Source organism: Syngnathus acus, chromosome 22, assembly GCF_901709675.1.
Source record: "Syngnathus acus chromosome 22, fSynAcu1.2, whole genome shotgun sequence".
NCBI classification, from domain to species: Eukaryota; Metazoa; Chordata; class Actinopteri; order Syngnathiformes; family Syngnathidae; genus Syngnathus; species Syngnathus acus.
The window spans coordinates 5,014,552-5,030,204 of NC_051106.1; the positions used below are offsets into that span (position 1 = coordinate 5,014,552).

At 40.8% G+C, this 15,653-nt stretch overlaps 2 protein-coding genes across 2 annotated transcripts; one reads left to right on the forward strand and one right to left on the reverse strand.

Annotated features, from left to right (window-relative positions):
* Positions 1-565: 565 nt before the first annotated feature.
* prox2 (prospero homeobox 2) lies at positions 566-8,942 on the reverse strand. The gene is made up of 5 exons (XM_037241621.1): positions 8,865-8,942; positions 6,161-7,705; positions 4,009-4,116; positions 2,730-2,924; positions 566-1,361 (listed from the first exon to the last, which is right to left on the reverse strand). The coding sequence occupies exons 2-5, from the start codon at positions 7,673-7,675 to the stop codon at positions 1,194-1,196; spliced, it is 1,986 nt and encodes a 661-aa protein (XP_037097516.1). The 5' UTR covers positions 7,676-7,705; positions 8,865-8,942; the 3' UTR covers positions 566-1,193.
* Positions 8,943-9,730: 788 nt separating this feature from the next.
* Positions 9,731-15,545, forward strand: dlst (dihydrolipoamide S-succinyltransferase). Its single transcript, XM_037241620.1, has 15 exons — positions 9,731-9,864; positions 10,647-10,680; positions 10,759-10,798; positions 10,967-11,028; positions 11,104-11,178; positions 11,256-11,311; positions 11,535-11,643; positions 11,772-11,954; positions 12,055-12,131; positions 12,223-12,320; positions 13,380-13,510; positions 13,804-13,877; positions 13,973-14,056; positions 14,345-14,512; positions 14,936-15,545. Exons 1-15 carry the CDS (start codon positions 9,802-9,804, stop codon positions 15,068-15,070), a joined length of 1,389 nt encoding a protein of 462 aa, XP_037097515.1. The 5' UTR covers positions 9,731-9,801; the 3' UTR covers positions 15,071-15,545.
* The last annotated feature ends 108 nt before the right edge of the window (positions 15,546-15,653 follow it).

Genomic DNA, 15,653 nt, shown 5'->3' on the forward strand with positions numbered 1-15,653 from the left:
GGAATATTGTAATGCTCATTTGAATGACCCTTGCAGAGATTTATAGAGATAATGTGTTGCAGATTTCTAATTAGCTAAATAGTCCATTAATTAGTTTTAAAAAGGTTGATGACCTTAAAGGCATCAAAAAGCAACGTTTGCAATGTCGTCCAACTTGTGCGCATGGCGCATGCTTTTGCAATCAGTGTGCTTTTGAGCGGCCGGGCTGCCTGGAAGAAAGAACCAGTGGGTTTGTGGAATTCTGCTTCGGTGGCACAACTGTGTTATGAGGTCACCTCGGGCATTAGTCACGAGGAGGGAATGCATTGTGGCCGTTTTTTAAGAAAATGGCAGTTGTCGGCATCCGCAGAGGCCACACAATGAATGCAGGCCTTAGAAAGTTGACTTGAATTGACTCTGGTGGACAATGTGAACAGAATAGTTGGGGTCAACGTGGATTAGAGGCACCTTCAGGGCTGACGGGCTGGACACAGTATTTTCATATTTCAACACGTGCAACTGAAAAGAAAGCTTTTAACGGAATTGATTACCGTGAAAGAATAAAACGTGTTGTCATAATTTAGAGCATCTTTAATTCCATTATCATCCATTACAATGTAGTATATTACTGAAATATCCGGATTGTACTTTACATTTGTTTCCACGTGCACTTTATGTTAAGCAACTGGTGTACAGCAAATTCACAAAACATTATAACACAAAACGGCAAGTGCATTTTTTTTTTTTCTGTCTCAATACAATACTCTAAATCAAGATAAACTACAAGTTGATTGTAAAGTGATGGGCAGAATGAACAAAGAAATAAATTAATTATTGTTTATAATCAAAGATGCTGTTGATTCAGTCTCAACTACTTTGTGGTCTAAAAAAGAACAACAAATAAAAGAAAGCTGAGCTCCGCCCAAGATATGGCACTAAAAGGATTACGTACATTTTTCTAAACAACTACAAACTCAATAACTAATTGTGCGGAGGCGGATTATATAAGTAAACACAAGATGTATAATACACAAATGAATAATTCATTTTAACAAGAATATTAACAACCTACCTAGTCATCCAACATAATCCAACAGCTACATTTCACTTCACTAGTAAAAAGCACTACAAGAAATGATCAAAATACGCAAGTGACTAACTTTTCTCATCAGTTCCTACGTTATATTTGTCATCACATGTTTTTCCGCTTTGGCCTACAAATAAGAGGACGTCTTGAACTCATCTGGGACGTCACTGTCTAGTTTACAGATGACCTTGTAGATGGCCTTTTTCCAGGAGGGGTCCGAGTCTTTGGCCACAGAAATAGCTTTGTAAAACTCATGCAAAGTAATCTCGGCAACCTCCAGGAATTTGTCTGGAACCTGGAAAAGACAGGAAGTGGAGAGACTGAGTGAAGACGGGCGGGCATAGATACACGGAACACGGCATCTTGGTTGGAATTCGCTAAAGAAGCCCATCATTTTTTGTTTTCATCACTCATGATAACAAATGCAGCACAACAAAGGCTGCCTTAATTAGCCTGACTTGATCTGAGGAGAAAGCTAAACATCAAGCTTTTCTTCAGTTCTTCACTTCAGAAGAGCGTGGCAAAAGTAATCAATTAATCGACTGTTATGAATTCTGAGAAAGGTGTGGAAATGAAATTGTTTAAAAAATTCTACCACTACTATTAATAATAATAATAATAAGAAGAAGAAGAAGAATATTTTTTCATTTCAAAATTAATCCTGAGAAAACATGTTCCAGAAGAAAAATTCGGCCCTTAGTCATTTCCTCCTTTTAAAAAAAACGAGCAAGTTAATTGTCAACATAGTCAATCAGGAAAACTAAAAATGTTAGTCAAATGCTCAATCCCAATTAAGTGTTATGCAGATATTGTTTGTTTTCTTTTTATTTCCTTTTACTGAGAAACACGGTAATTAAAACTAAAAATTGAAATACTGATATGACTTTGCTATTCTGCTTGGCAATTATTACTCAGAGTTCATAGAAAGATTTCTAATGCAATTCAATCAACAATAGTATCAGGCTCATGAGGTGCAGTCAGAAGAGAGACAACAGCCTCGTTTCCCATCAACCGGTCAGGCGGTCAGCACTAGTTGTTGGCATTAGTTATTTTTCTTTCCCCTCATCTCCTGACACAAAGCATCCCTGGGAAAGGAATGTCTTAGTCCCAAGGTAAAGAAAACGGTCCCATCCCTTTCCCACTGAGTGGCCTTCTGCCTTGCAGTCCGCAGCGTCTTTCTCAGCATTCCGCATCAGTAGCAATCTCACCCTCACTCAGGCGTACGGGCTTCTCTAATCCGGAGTTGTTTTAGCGGGATTTTGCGGCTTCCTCTTCCCACAGAGTGATAAAACATCACTCTGGAGTTTAGATAATGGCGGCGAAGGCTGGCAAGCCACAGGTGCAGTCGGAGGACGTAGGTGAGCCGTGAGTCACATGCGAGGTGATAACTGGAATGCTGATCAAGTGCTTGTCTATCCATTTTCTGGGCTGAATGACTTTGAAAAACAAACTAATTTTTTTCCCTTAAATATTGTGATTGTGTATTTTTTAACATACACAAGCAATACATTATTCGATATGACAAGATACAAGATTGGATTTATTATACATAAACCAATATGTGGACTGTATTTTTTAAGATCCAAATTTATCTCGAGAGACAATATAATAGTAATATAAAATATAAAAGTAATATAAAAGATGAAATAGTGACAGCACTTACATGGAAGTCATTGGCCTTGTTGTAGTGCATGTTGAGTGCACGGAATAGCTCCGAGTCTCTGCTGACGCTGATGTCTTTGACTTCACTGATGCCGTCCACGATGGCTTGGCGGGCAAACTTCTCCATTTGGATGTAGTAGAACTCCCTGAAGTTGCTGAACCACTTGATCAGCTGAGATGTGATGCAGCGATTGAACTGGAGACAGAAAAAATGAAAAAAATTCAATTAATTCTTAGAAGGCAAAGAATAAAGACGAATTTCAGGATGAAAAATGTTATTATAGACTTCATTTCAATAGAAATGATTAAGCTCCGTGTTCTCAAATCAAATCGGTTTAATGGACTTTGAAGGCTCTCGCAATAATTGACTGCACTAACTTGCGTTTCAGTACCTGTGGGGCAAAATTCCAGCTAATAGTCTGTCAGCCTATTTATCCGAGACACAAATTACGCTGATCTTTTCCCATCAATGTCCAGCGTAAAAGAAAACACCTGCCAGGCCTGTGTATTTCTAAACGCAGTCTTGACATTAGTCGTGTTGTTCTATCTTGTCATCCAGAAAGATGAGTGAAAGAGGCGCGGGGGGAAAAAATGCCTAAGGGCTGGGCAGGCATCAAAGACGCTTCTTCCCACTGGTGTGATGGGTGTGAACGCGATGTGCTAAGGACAGAAGGAAGCTTCCCTCTCGCTGACTCCAGCTGATAGAATGGAATCAGACATCGGGATTAGGCGCTCTTTTGTTCCGTGCCACTTCCCAGCGCCGGATTGTAAGCAAGGAGGAGACGTTCGCAGGCCGCCGCCGCGGCATCCTCCCCCCTGACCCGGGGGTCAACATAGGCAGGGGCCCAGACCGAGAGAGGATGAGAGGACAGAAGAAGTGGGGAGAAGTTTGTTATGCAGCATGCCTGATGTGAAAAAAAACCACGCAAAGACAAAAAGAACGGATGCCCGGAGCTAAGAACAGCTAGAGACACAAGACCGAGGCCAACAGGATGTTGTGTTTAGACCCAGCAAGTCTCTAATACCAACTCTGTTGACACTCAATAGCAATGAGAGTCCTTTGTCACTCCATTTGCTGACTGGAGTGGCTTTTTTTACACAGAGAATGGCTCTGTATCTCCCTTTGCCCCCCAGGACACACTAGCAGCTCAGCGGCTTTGTTTTTTAAACCCTCTGCGTTTTTGTTCCTCTCCTCCGACACACTGCCGGCCGGCTCTTTTCTGTCCTAAAGTCGATAGCGGTGGAGTTGGACAAAACAGTTTGATGTTAGAGTATATTACCTTGACATCGGGAAAGAATGTCTTCAGGACATTGGAGCTGGGATAGCGAGTGTAGAAGAACATCAGTTTGGCTTTCTTCAAGTGACTCGGGGTGAGACCCTCCTGGATGTTCATGATCACGTTAAGGCAAACACAACGGACAAATAGTCACATGTGGTGCAAGGTGATAGTGGAGGAGAGTATTGTGTTGCATCAATCTTGGGCTAAATTTCATTTAGCTGAAGACTAGCTGGAGTCAATAATGACCCTAACATGTGTTTATTGGCAAAACAGAATTACGAATTAGATTAGGGATTTTTAATTAGCGAGGAAAGCACTTCATGGCTGGCTGTTAAAACCAAAGAGGAGCTAATTTAAAGACAGCATATGTCACACTCTCTTCTCTGTCTTCAGAAAAAAGGGTGGTTTCATTTTACTTCTGCAAACTTTTTTTTTTTTTTTTTAGAGCTTTAGATTAAAAAGATATATTTACAACAATTTAATGAGTGCTGTTTCTATTTGACTTTTTCCCCTGTGGCAATGAAGATGTTATGGAGCATTTCCTCTGTAGTCCACCAACATGCCTCAGGTCACAAAATTTTCTCATTGGGCCACAACATAATACATTTATTAGAAAAGCCTACCTTTGAAACCGGGATGAAAAATTAATGTGCTATTGTTCAAAGAGTAGCAGAGTCATTAGCGCTCAAAAGCTAAAATAAAAACTAAATTTTAAAAAATTCTCCCAAGTATGAAAAATAAGATATTTTGACTAAATAATTTCTTCCGGAAATGTAATCAAACGCAATCAATGGTGAAAGATATGAATGGAGCATCTTGTCTCACACTGATTTTCTTTCGTTGTTCACACAAGTCCAAGCTGCCGCTGTCATTTTGCACTTTTGTGCAGTTGTGTGCATTCTGACAAAGGTACACAATAACATATACTCAAGACAAGAGCTCAAGTGTTATGGTTGGGAGCCACTTGTGGTTTCCACCAGCACTCACATGTGACCTTTTCTATGCACCCCCATTACTATGATGATGGAGAAATAGATCCTGCACCTTTTCAAGTATGAAAAAAAAAAAAGATGCTTCCTGAAACAGAACACGATGCTTTCTCAGCCTTTGAAAAATCGGCGTTTGTTCCTGGCAGTTCTTATCAAAGCCTTGTATTCCTTTTTATTTGTCTTTTTGCGGACTTAAAGTCATTACTCTGGTCAGATTAAAGAAGACGCAGTAATTTTCGATAGGAGGGGAACGAGATCAAAGAAATAAATTCTCCTTGAAGTTACTATCTGTTCTAAAACTGACCAGTGACTCAAAGCTCCATTATAGTGAGGGGAGCATGAAAATATAAGACGCCACCGAACAGTGTGTCGATACTATAGAATATTGTTGACTGCCTCCCTTTTTTTTTTTTAAGCCCCTTTTTTTTTTTTTCAAGTGATGTTGCAATTACATATGTGAATATCTTTCACTTAATAATCTCTACCTAACAAAAAAATATATTTGTGTAGAATTTTCTGTTTCTGTTTTTAAGTAATTGAGGCTAAGATTTGTTCTGCAGATGAGTTTAGCAAACATTTGTGTGAGCTTTTTTGCCGTATCATTGTTGGTGTTTTGTGTTCTTTTTATTTTTGGTTGCTGTTTTTTTTTTTTTTTTTTTGTTTTTTTTTTAATCCCCTATGGGCCACCATAGCTCAAACTCATGACAGCTTTCGACGAATCGTAATTCTGAAGTGACACCAAGTGAAAGAAAAATACCTAGAATAAATATAAATATCCATCCATCCATTCTCTGGACCACTTATTCAAAAAAAAATCTGAATAATGTCTCATAATTTTCCTCATAAATTGACAAAGGTTATTTAATTGAATGTCTGTACCTAATACGATATCTAAGGGTTGCTTATTCATGTTATTATCTCTTATTCATCATTCTACTCCTCGATTCACTTAATTCTTTGATATTTTGCCTATGTGATAGAATAACTCAGATCTTACAGGTAATTTCTCTCTGGTCTGCTCTTTCAGATTCAAAATATTTTTAAAAAATATGTTAAGTTTCTGGACTACTTTCACACTTTGTTTATGTTAACCACATGTTGCATCATGTAAAAAGGTGAAAAGCAGATATTCTGTCTCAATAACAACTTTGGTGAAAGGATATATTGAGAGACATGTAGGGGTTTCGCTCGGCCATATTTTGCAGCTCGCCACACTCGAGCTTGACATGGGGGAGGCAGAGAGTGTCGACCGTCACAGGCCCCAGAGCAGACGGACGAGAGTGGTGGCTGAGGTGACTGGGTGTCACTTTGGATCTCAATGCGATTGTGTCCCAAGGAAGATCTACTGGATCAGGTGAGGTGCTCTCCATGGAATGGGGCAAGCAGTGGAGAGCCCCAAAGTTAGAATGTGGCCCATACTTGAGAAGGTGCTCCAGGATTTGACTGTCATGCAGCGGGGCACTGTAGTTGAACTGGAATGGCGTCTGGTGGACCGGATAGGGCCGCTTCACTGCGGAGGCGACCGAGCTTAGAGGTGTCGTCACCGGTTTGCGAACCACCAAAGAGAGCGCCTCTGTCTGGTCTTGGTGCGGCTCTGCGTTATCATAATAGTCCAAAGAGTGGGGCTTGGCAGAGCTCTCTTCAGCATGCGGATGTTCCTGCATTGAAGCATCTTGTTGATTCTTTCTGTTATCACTTGAACTGATCTTCACTTCTGGAGATGGACACATTCGCTGTTGAGAGGACACATCAAGTCCTAATGAGGACACGTTTGTCAACACACGGTCCACACAGTCATTCAAAGCTCTGGACAGCTCCTGCTTCAACATTTCCCGAAGGTTCTGAGTCTCTCTTTGTTGAGCCGAATGACTAACTACTTTTATTCTGTCGCCACACTCTGGATTCATCCTAATCTTCCTCTCAAAATCTTCAGTGCCCGTGTAGCTGCTTCCCGCCGGAGTGTAAAAATCAGCAGCTGCCTTGTCTTCATGATCTGCACCTTCCTGCTTATAAAGCTGAAGGAATTTTTCCTGGAGTTGACGCAGAAGCTTTTGCATGCTGTGGAGCTGCTCTTTCAGTTTGTGACACTCCTCATCTTTGGTGTTAGTATCATCATCAGCTTTTCCGCTCGCCGGCCCTCCAATACTGTGCTCCTGATGTTGAGGGAGCCGTTGTTTGCGTTTATTTTCCCGATACGCTTCTCGAAACTCTCTGGTGTCTCGGGAATCAACCTCGGGTCGCTCGCTCTCCCCAATTGGCTTGTTGTTGGGAGAGCCTGCCATCACCCTGATGATGTTCTCCACCCGGGCTCGCTTAGCTTGAAGGTGGTCCGTCATGGGCGGATCTACCTCTGCGCTGTATCTTGTTGAAATGTGGCAAGTGGGGGAGGATGCTTCTGTTGTGCTGTCCTTTGACGACACACTGCTGCGGTCATCCTGTCCAGAGTCAGTGGCAGTCGAGTTTGAAATGTAAAAATGGCTTTCATCAAGTGCCCTTTTGCTGTGCATGGTCTTTCGGAGAAGTTGCGATATGATCGAGCCGTTGGGGTATGAGGAAAGTGGCTCATCGTAGATGTTTCTGCGCAAGCAAGGCAGCAAGGGACTGTGTTTGTCATCCTCAAGGCAGCCTTCATTTGAGCTGTTCACACTCTGCTCTTTAGGGCTGAGGTTCATGTTCATTAGGCTCGACACACTTTGTAAAATCACACTCTGAAAAGATGGGGAAGAGTGAACACGGGTAAGTAAGTAACTAATAAATGCATTTAAAGTTATAATGGGAAAAACAATCGTTGCACATTTTAAAAGTCTGAATTTTTCTGTGAACAGAAGTAGAAAAATCTTTTAATGATTCATATTTGTGCTTATCTCATCTTTTTTATAGGCCAAAAAACAGGTACAGATTTCTTCACCCATAAACAGATGTTGTTTTTTTTAAACAGTAAAATGTAGATACAATTTAGAGTATGAATGTCACACTGTCGAAACCAGAAAATGCTGTGGTATTTGCAACTTGCAAGACAATAAGGAAGCAAAACCTTGATCGGAGGCAATAAGGCTTTCTTCCTTTTGATCTTGTGGTAGAAACAAATAGGGTAAAAGAAAGATTGTACAGATGTAGAAATCATTTAGAAGAGGAATTATCAATCTTTTTCTATGTCATCAACAAACAGACATGCATTCACTTTCTCTTTTAAATTTCATTGTCCTCACTGGCGTTTACATTTTTTTCTATTTCATGAAATTGATCATAGACCTTGAGGGTATTCTTAAAAGAAGATGGTATTTGAAAATTGACGTTTTGATTCGCTAATGTACATTGCACATAATGTTAACTAAAATTTGCTAATTAATGTGTGTTTTTTTTATTCAATCTCTGTTAATATAATGTTATTTGGATGTGTAGAAAAGTAAATTCTCATGATTCCAAATGCAATTTAAAGAAATGTACAATGATGCACATATTGTAGAAAGCAAAACTGTTGAACACCTTGACAGTATATTTTCTAAAATTTAAAGTTCAAGTCAAGATGACCGGTGAGATTTGATTATCAAAACAGTTACTGAATGACTGGAATAAGAAGTTTACGTCAAAGTATTCAGTTTAAAAGGTACGGTACTCTGAAACAAGTCTTGAAAACCATCAGTTATATATAAAAAAATATATTTTATTAATAAAAAAAAAACTATTTTTACAAACTAAATATGGGCACTATATATATGTATGTGTGTTTGTGAATTTTAAATTTGAACTATCACATAATCGGAGCTTCTAAAATAGAACAACAAAACAATGGGATGGATGGTTTGAACACCACTTGGATGTTAAAGAACAAAAATAAATGAGTAATGTGACGGGGATCTCCCTTACCTGTTGCCGGTCTGATGGCCTCACGCTCAATGTGATGTGAGCAGTGTAACAGCAGATGCATTGTAGTGCCCTTGGAGGCGTGACCATGAACGCATCACTCACGAGAAAAGTTGAGTGGCAGCCCACGCTGGCTCCTCGAACCTGCCAACAAGCATCATGCGGTGCTTGATAAATCCTGTGCATATCCATGTGTTCAGTTCTGTAATTCTATTTGTCTAAAAGTTGCAGAGGGAAAAATAATGAACATGCAAGAGTGTGTAGCACAGGCGTGATTAATGCCACTTTGGATTTGACCAGATCCCTCGTAAATGAGGTTAGGAAGGGGAGGAAAACATTATGCATGGTCTTTTTTGGTATTATATTTACTTTTTTTTTTGTAATTCTATTTCATATAAAACGGTTTATCTTCCTGCACCATAATAATATTATTTACATTTTATTTCATTCTAAAAGTGTAATTAATTGACAAATTACTCAATTAAATAAAAAACAATCACATCAACATTTATGTATTTTATTATGTACATACATCAGCTAAAGTGAAATAGTGCGTGCAGCGTGGGTTCGCTTTCTGCGTTAATATGAATCCCAGTAAGATTGAAGGCAGTAAACGCCACACTGTAATATGATTGGCTGCTTCATCCAGACATGCTCCTCAGGTAAAAAAATTATCATCATTCCAATGTATCTCATTAATACAAAATAAAGAACAATAACTTGGGAAGTGTTATAGTGAATGTGTGCAGGGTTTATGAGATTCATAATAACACCGCCACACTTAAATTGGATACTGCCATTGTGTCAGAAGAGACTTTTCTTCCCACCCAACACCCCTATTAATTTAGCGCACTTGGTTTGTCCCGCAGCATTTCCTCCATTCCGGTCTGACTCTTTGACCCGCTCCCCTCCGCTGACAGGCAGCTGTCACACGGCCAAAATGTTGTCCCGTTCCCGGTGTCTCTCCAGGAATTTTGGTCGCTCCCTTTCTGCGATCCGCCAGGTAGGCCAAAAGGCACAAATGTGACTAAAGAAAGCTACTCTTGTTTGCAATCACTTTGGGCGGGCGTTGGTTCAACCTCTGTCATGGTTAGCATAGCTATAGCATTAGTCATAGCATGAGCCTAGCTACTGTAGGCCACGGAACAGGCCGTAACATTGGAAGCCAAGGACAGTATGACACCTTGCCTTTTAAGTATTTTCTGCTCTTCGTGTTACTTCTGTAAACTATTTTATCCACAAATGTTGTCAGTATTGCCCTAATTGGTTTTTTTTATCGTAAAATCTTGTGGTAGTATTGAAGTTTTACTTTACATTACTCGCTAGCTAGCAGTGATATGCTATTGTCAGTTGACTTAATTTCTGTGATTTTGTTAACTAGATTGAACTTGCTCATTAACTTGACAAGCATGCTTGAATATGCCTATAATATAGAAAATCATTTCTGAGTGACAGTGTTTCGAAAGTAAAAGTCAAAAAGAAGGAAATAAAGCCGGATGTACATAAGTCTTTCAATTGCTTTATTCTTTGGACTCACTGTCACACGGGTAAGCCACACATGTTTGCTTGCAAGATTGTCATCATCTAACGTTTTACCTTTGACCCCGGGTGCTATCCGTTCTTTGCATCAAGACGTTTACCACTCCGCTTTGTCCAGAATATGTGGATAGGTTTGAAAATTAGAATTTTTCAGCGAAGAGTTCTTCGTCATGTTTAATAGAAAAATGAGTCATATAATCACATGCTTGTTTCCTGTCATCTTTATCCTCTTTTGTCTTTGCATAGGGAAATAATGTGTTGACTCGCAGAGGCGCAGCAGGTATTTGTCATGTATATATTTGTGCTTTTGAGTATTGTTTCTTCTGTCAAGTTGTTGATGTCTCTCATTTTCTTTCAGCTATCACAACTAGCTACCCTTTCACTGCCAAGAACACTGTGTAAGAGAGCTCCCTGACTTTATTGCATCCTTTGAAACATGTTCCTCTTGCGTTTGAGCAATTGTTTGCGAGCCATTTTTAAGTCCTTAACTGTCACTATGCATGAATTATAGTTGAATTGATAACTATTTATATTTACATGTTTTCATATTATTTTCTCTTCTAAAGAAAATCGGATCCACGCTCCAGTGTCTTCCAAATCCAATACTTCAGGACCTCTCTTGCTTACAGTAGGTCTCATTGTTAGTATATTATGTACGTAACATATTTGAGACGAGAGTTCTAATCTTGTCTTTGTGTCTAAGGAGATGAAGTCCTCACCGTAAAGACCCCTGCCTTTGCGGAGTCTGTTACAGAGGGGGACGTGAGGTGGGAAAAAGGTAGCCCACTTTATCCTCACCTCAGTACCTTGCATTGTGTCGAGTCATCATTCCTAAACAAACTTCTCCCACTACAGCTGTGGGGGACACTGTTTCTGAGGATGAAGTGGTGTGTGAAATTGAAACTGATAAGGTGAGTATCATAAAGACCACTTATCAAGACTGTTGATTATTTTGGTGACTATTCAGATCTTCATCCAGTATCTTTATCAACGTTCTTGATGAATATCTCTAAAAATACATAAGCATACAGTGCATTGGCTTAAAATTGTCTTGGTGACCTCATACTATGGGAGTATTTGAAAATACCTTCAAACATTCAAGGAATAATATATTTCAACTGCTTTTCTTTCCAGACATCCGTCCAGGTTCCTTCACCCTCTTCCGGGGTGATTGTGGAGCTTTTGGTTCCTGATGGAGGCAAAGTCGAGGGAGGAACGCCCCTCTTCAAGCTTCGAAAAGGCCGTGTGTAGTCATCATTAAAATATCTTTATCACTTCTTTGATGCATAGCAGTCAATGGCTTTCAAGAATCAATTGTCACCCAAACTGTAGTGGTATTCGGCTTCATTGTTTTCTTGATGTCCTCTTTAGCTGGAGCTCCTCAAGCTGCAGAAACCCCAAAAGCGGAGGCCCCGGCAGCAGCTGCCCCTTCACCACCACCACCACCACCTGCTGCTGCACCTCCCCCTCCTACCCCCTCAGCTGCTGGCCCCATTCCCACCACCATGCCCCCTGTGCCGCCTGTGCCAGAACACCCTATGGACGCCATACCAGGTAATTACTTATTCCAAAATGCGTGATTCTTTTGGCTCTGTGGGCAAAAGCTCAGGATATCTTGTGATGTCCACCATTTCTTTTGTGTCCTTTTCCACAGTGTCAGCCATCAAGCCCACCACCACACCGGCAGCTCCTGTGGATGGAGGGGCCAAAGCAGCCCGCACGGAGAGCAGGGTAAACACCTAAAACAAAACATACAAGGAAATTATTTGAATGGCTCGTAATAGAGCAAGAACTTTTTGCTAAAACTTTTCTCTGAATTCAGGTTAAGATGAATCGCATGAGACTGAGAATTGCCCAAAGGCTGAAGGAAGCCCAAAACACCTGCGCAATGTTGACAACCTTTAATGAGATTGACATGAGGTAAGAAGTTTATCGGTTTTTAAATGTATTTTTGCATATTCAAGCATTTCAGGTTTACTACTTTTTGTCAGTGCAGCCAATTGATACCATCACAAATGGTTATAGATTATAATCTGCCCAATAGAAAAAGCTTTTTGAAACCGGATCCCCGTCTGAAACGCCGGAATGTAAATATTTGGTCATAAATCCATCTAAAACAAAGATAAGAAATGTTAAAACGGCCTTTATTAATTTAAAAGGAAATGTTATTGTCTGCACTCGCCCCCGGTGCTGAAGAGGACACTTTGAGGATTTCTTTCGCCCGCAAATGCGCGGTGTCAGCTTTCGGCCATTGAAGCTTTTCCATGTATCCTAATTGGATTGACATTGACGGTCTGGAGGAAGACTTCCCAGGCTCGGGCTCATCTGGAGCCGAAGGAGGCGGTCGGAGCGCGAGGCGGCACCATCTACGGGGGCCCGCAGAGACCTGTGCCCTGAGTGGAAGGGCAGCCTCCACTGATATGGGCTTTTATGTCAGCCCAATAAGATTTACACAGTCGAGAAAGTGAAGATTTTTATCGCTTCTTCTCTCCTTTCTCACAGAGTCTGTGTCTTGGGAGGGGCTAATTGCGTTAGCAGCGAAACCCTAGAGCTTTACAGACAGGAAAACAAACAATTAAAAAGAAAGATAAAAGTGAGCAAAGGTAAAATGATTAGCCGGCCCATCACAATAGCTTCCCAAAGGGTCATTATCTTGTTTTAAAGCTGCTGAAATAAATACGTTTTGAACTTTTAGCACAGTGTAGCAAATACTAAGCAGCAAGCACCGGCAATAGAAAGTCAATCCCACATTACCTGAAGAATTCAAATTGTCACAACCAATAATTTGTCTTCTGTGCTTGGAGCATGATGGGTAACAAAACTGCCGGTACTCGCCTTTTATTTGGAAACATGTCAGTGTTAAACAGATGCATTTCAGTAGATTTGAAGATAAGTTTTTATTTTAGAGGTTCAATTAAAAACAGCATTCATATTTAACAGATTGCTCATTTGCGACTTTTCCTTGCATTTCCCTCCTAGCAACATCTCTGAAATGAGAAAGGCCTACAAGGACGGCTTCCTGAAGAAGCACGACGTCAAGTTAGGCTTCATGTCCGCGTTCGTGAAGGCAGCCGCCTACGCGCTCACTGACCAACCAGTTGTCAATGCTGGTAGGAGCTTCACCACAAGTGCTGCCTACACTTTGATTTTATTTGACTCAGTGTCTGCACGGTGGTGTCAAGGTTTCTTTCGGACCCAACCTCAAAACCACCACTGACTTCCACCCAATGTATTTACTGCACTTTTCCATTGCTGACCTACTTAGAGCAACCACAGTAGATTGTTGGGTGTCTCCTTTTTTAATAATTGTAATAATCTAAGACTGTGTGAAATTCGTAATAGTTGCTCTGTATGACCATAATTGTTTCCAACTTTTCATGTTTGCTCCCTTGTATTTTCCCAGTTATTGATGACACAACCAAAGAGATTGTGTACAGGGACTATGTCGACATTAGCGTGGCTGTGGCCACGCCAAAGGTAAGCCGTTTGTGTGTGTGCGCGAGCATGCCACGCTCATTGGATGTGTTTAAGAACATACTTGACAAAGGTTTTCCTTGTGACTTCTCCCTCAGGGCCTGGTTGTTCCTGTCATCAGGAATGTCGAAGGAATGGATTTTGCCGACATTGAGAAGACCATCAATATGTTGGGCGAAAAGGTTTGTATTTTTCAAAACTAAAGTGACAAATGCCAATGTGGCCCTTGTGTCTTATCGGACAAAAGATGTTTCGACACCCCGCTGTAAATTGTTCAGAGTTGTAAATTGGACTGACTGGTTGGTGGTCTATAAGGAGACCTGCAATGGCCTCTTGCCCAAAGTCACCTGCAATGGGATAAACAGTGCAGGAAATGAAAGGATGGTGTTGCAAAAGAAGCGAGCATTGTGAAGAATGTGGCGTTGTTGTGATGAAGCTCATCAGAGGTGTATGTGTATATTTGTTTCTAGGCCCGCAAGAACGAGCTGGCCGTTGAAGACATGGACGGAGGGACCTTCACCATCAGCAACGGCGGCGTGTTCGGCTCCATGTTTGGGACACCCATCATCAACCCTCCTCAGTCTGCTATCTTGGGCATGCATGGAATATTTGACAGGCCTGTGGCAGTGGCTGGCAAGGTTTGTGGTCTCCATGTGGAACTTCAGCATCTTAGTGTGTGGAAAAAGTATAGCTTTCTAAATGCAATTTTTAATATAACACATCCACAAATGATGTGTGCCTAATATTGTGGCAGATTAATATAGTGTTTAGGGCACTTTCGGAATGCATTAAGGAGGATGTATGAAATAAAATTTTGGGGGGAAAAAAAAAAAGAGAAAACTTCAACTACTGCAGTACCATCACGTACCACGGGGTGGAGCCTTATTCCACGTTAGTATGAAATTCAATTCAAATTCGACACTTGCTACCAGATGTAAAACTTCAGATTGATCCGTTTAACACACCGGCCATAAGTAAACATTGTCATGCGAGCGCACTGTATAAATAGTTTTGGTTTAGTTTGGTTTTTTTAAAAATTTGTTTTGTTGTGATGGTTGTAGGTGGAGATCCGTCCCATGATGTACGTGGCCCTGACGTACGACCATCGCCTTGTGGACGGAAGAGAGGCCGTCACCTTCCTGCGCAAGATCAAGTCAGTGGTGGAGGACCCCAGGGTGCTGCTCCTCGACATGTGAGCGCCCCCAGTCAGTTCCAAGCCCGACCGCCCCAAGCGACCAGTGGCAACACCCACCCTATGAACATCACTCAAAGGTTTTTTTTTTCTTTTTTTTTTTTTCTTTTTTTTTTGGGGAGGGGGGGTTGACAGTTGGTTTGTGCAATATAAGGCTGGCAGCGATAGATGGGTTTGGTACTATCTGAGAATTCCCCGGGTTCTGGTCTTTAGATCAAATAGTATATTCAATCTTGTATGTTCGACATATGTAATTTTCTACATACAAACATGGTCAAGTTATTATGGAATGACAAATCGAGGTGAAACATGCGTGGTGAGAGAACATGAATTCATTCAAACAAAGGAACACAATATTATGTCCAAAGTTAACTCTAATTGGAGAATTGATGATATTTCACAGTAATGTGGAACATTCTCCTTATGCTCTGCTAGATATTTAAGAAAAAAATGTTTTAATAAAAATATACACGACTGGACTTGCGTCATGTGTTTTTGGGGAAGATCGTATTCTATTGAAAGTCGTTTGGTTCTCACGATCATGAATCTCTACCTTGAGGTCTTTCCAGAGACTGCGATATAGTACA

Coding starts and splice junctions, on each gene's coding strand:
- prox2 (XM_037241621.1), bottom strand. CDS start 7,675: ATGAACATGAACCTCAGCCCTAAAGAGCAGAGTGTGAACAGCTCAAAT. Junction 2,925..4,008: donor CATTCTTTCCCGATGTCAAG/GTAATATACTCT, acceptor TTCTGTCTCCAG/TTCAATCGCTGCATCACATC. Junction 1,362..2,729: donor ACAAGGCCAATGACTTCCAT/GTAAGTGCTGTC, acceptor TGTCTTTTCCAG/GTTCCAGACAAATTCCTGGA.
- dlst (XM_037241620.1), top strand. CDS start 9,802: ATGTTGTCCCGTTCCCGGTGTCTCTCCAGGAATTTTGGTCGCTCCCTT. Junction 11,029..11,103: donor CAGGACCTCTCTTGCTTACA/GTAGGTCTCATT, acceptor TTTGTGTCTAAG/GAGATGAAGTCCTCACCGTA. Junction 11,179..11,255: donor GGACGTGAGGTGGGAAAAAG/GTAGCCCACTTT, acceptor CTCCCACTACAG/CTGTGGGGGACACTGTTTCT.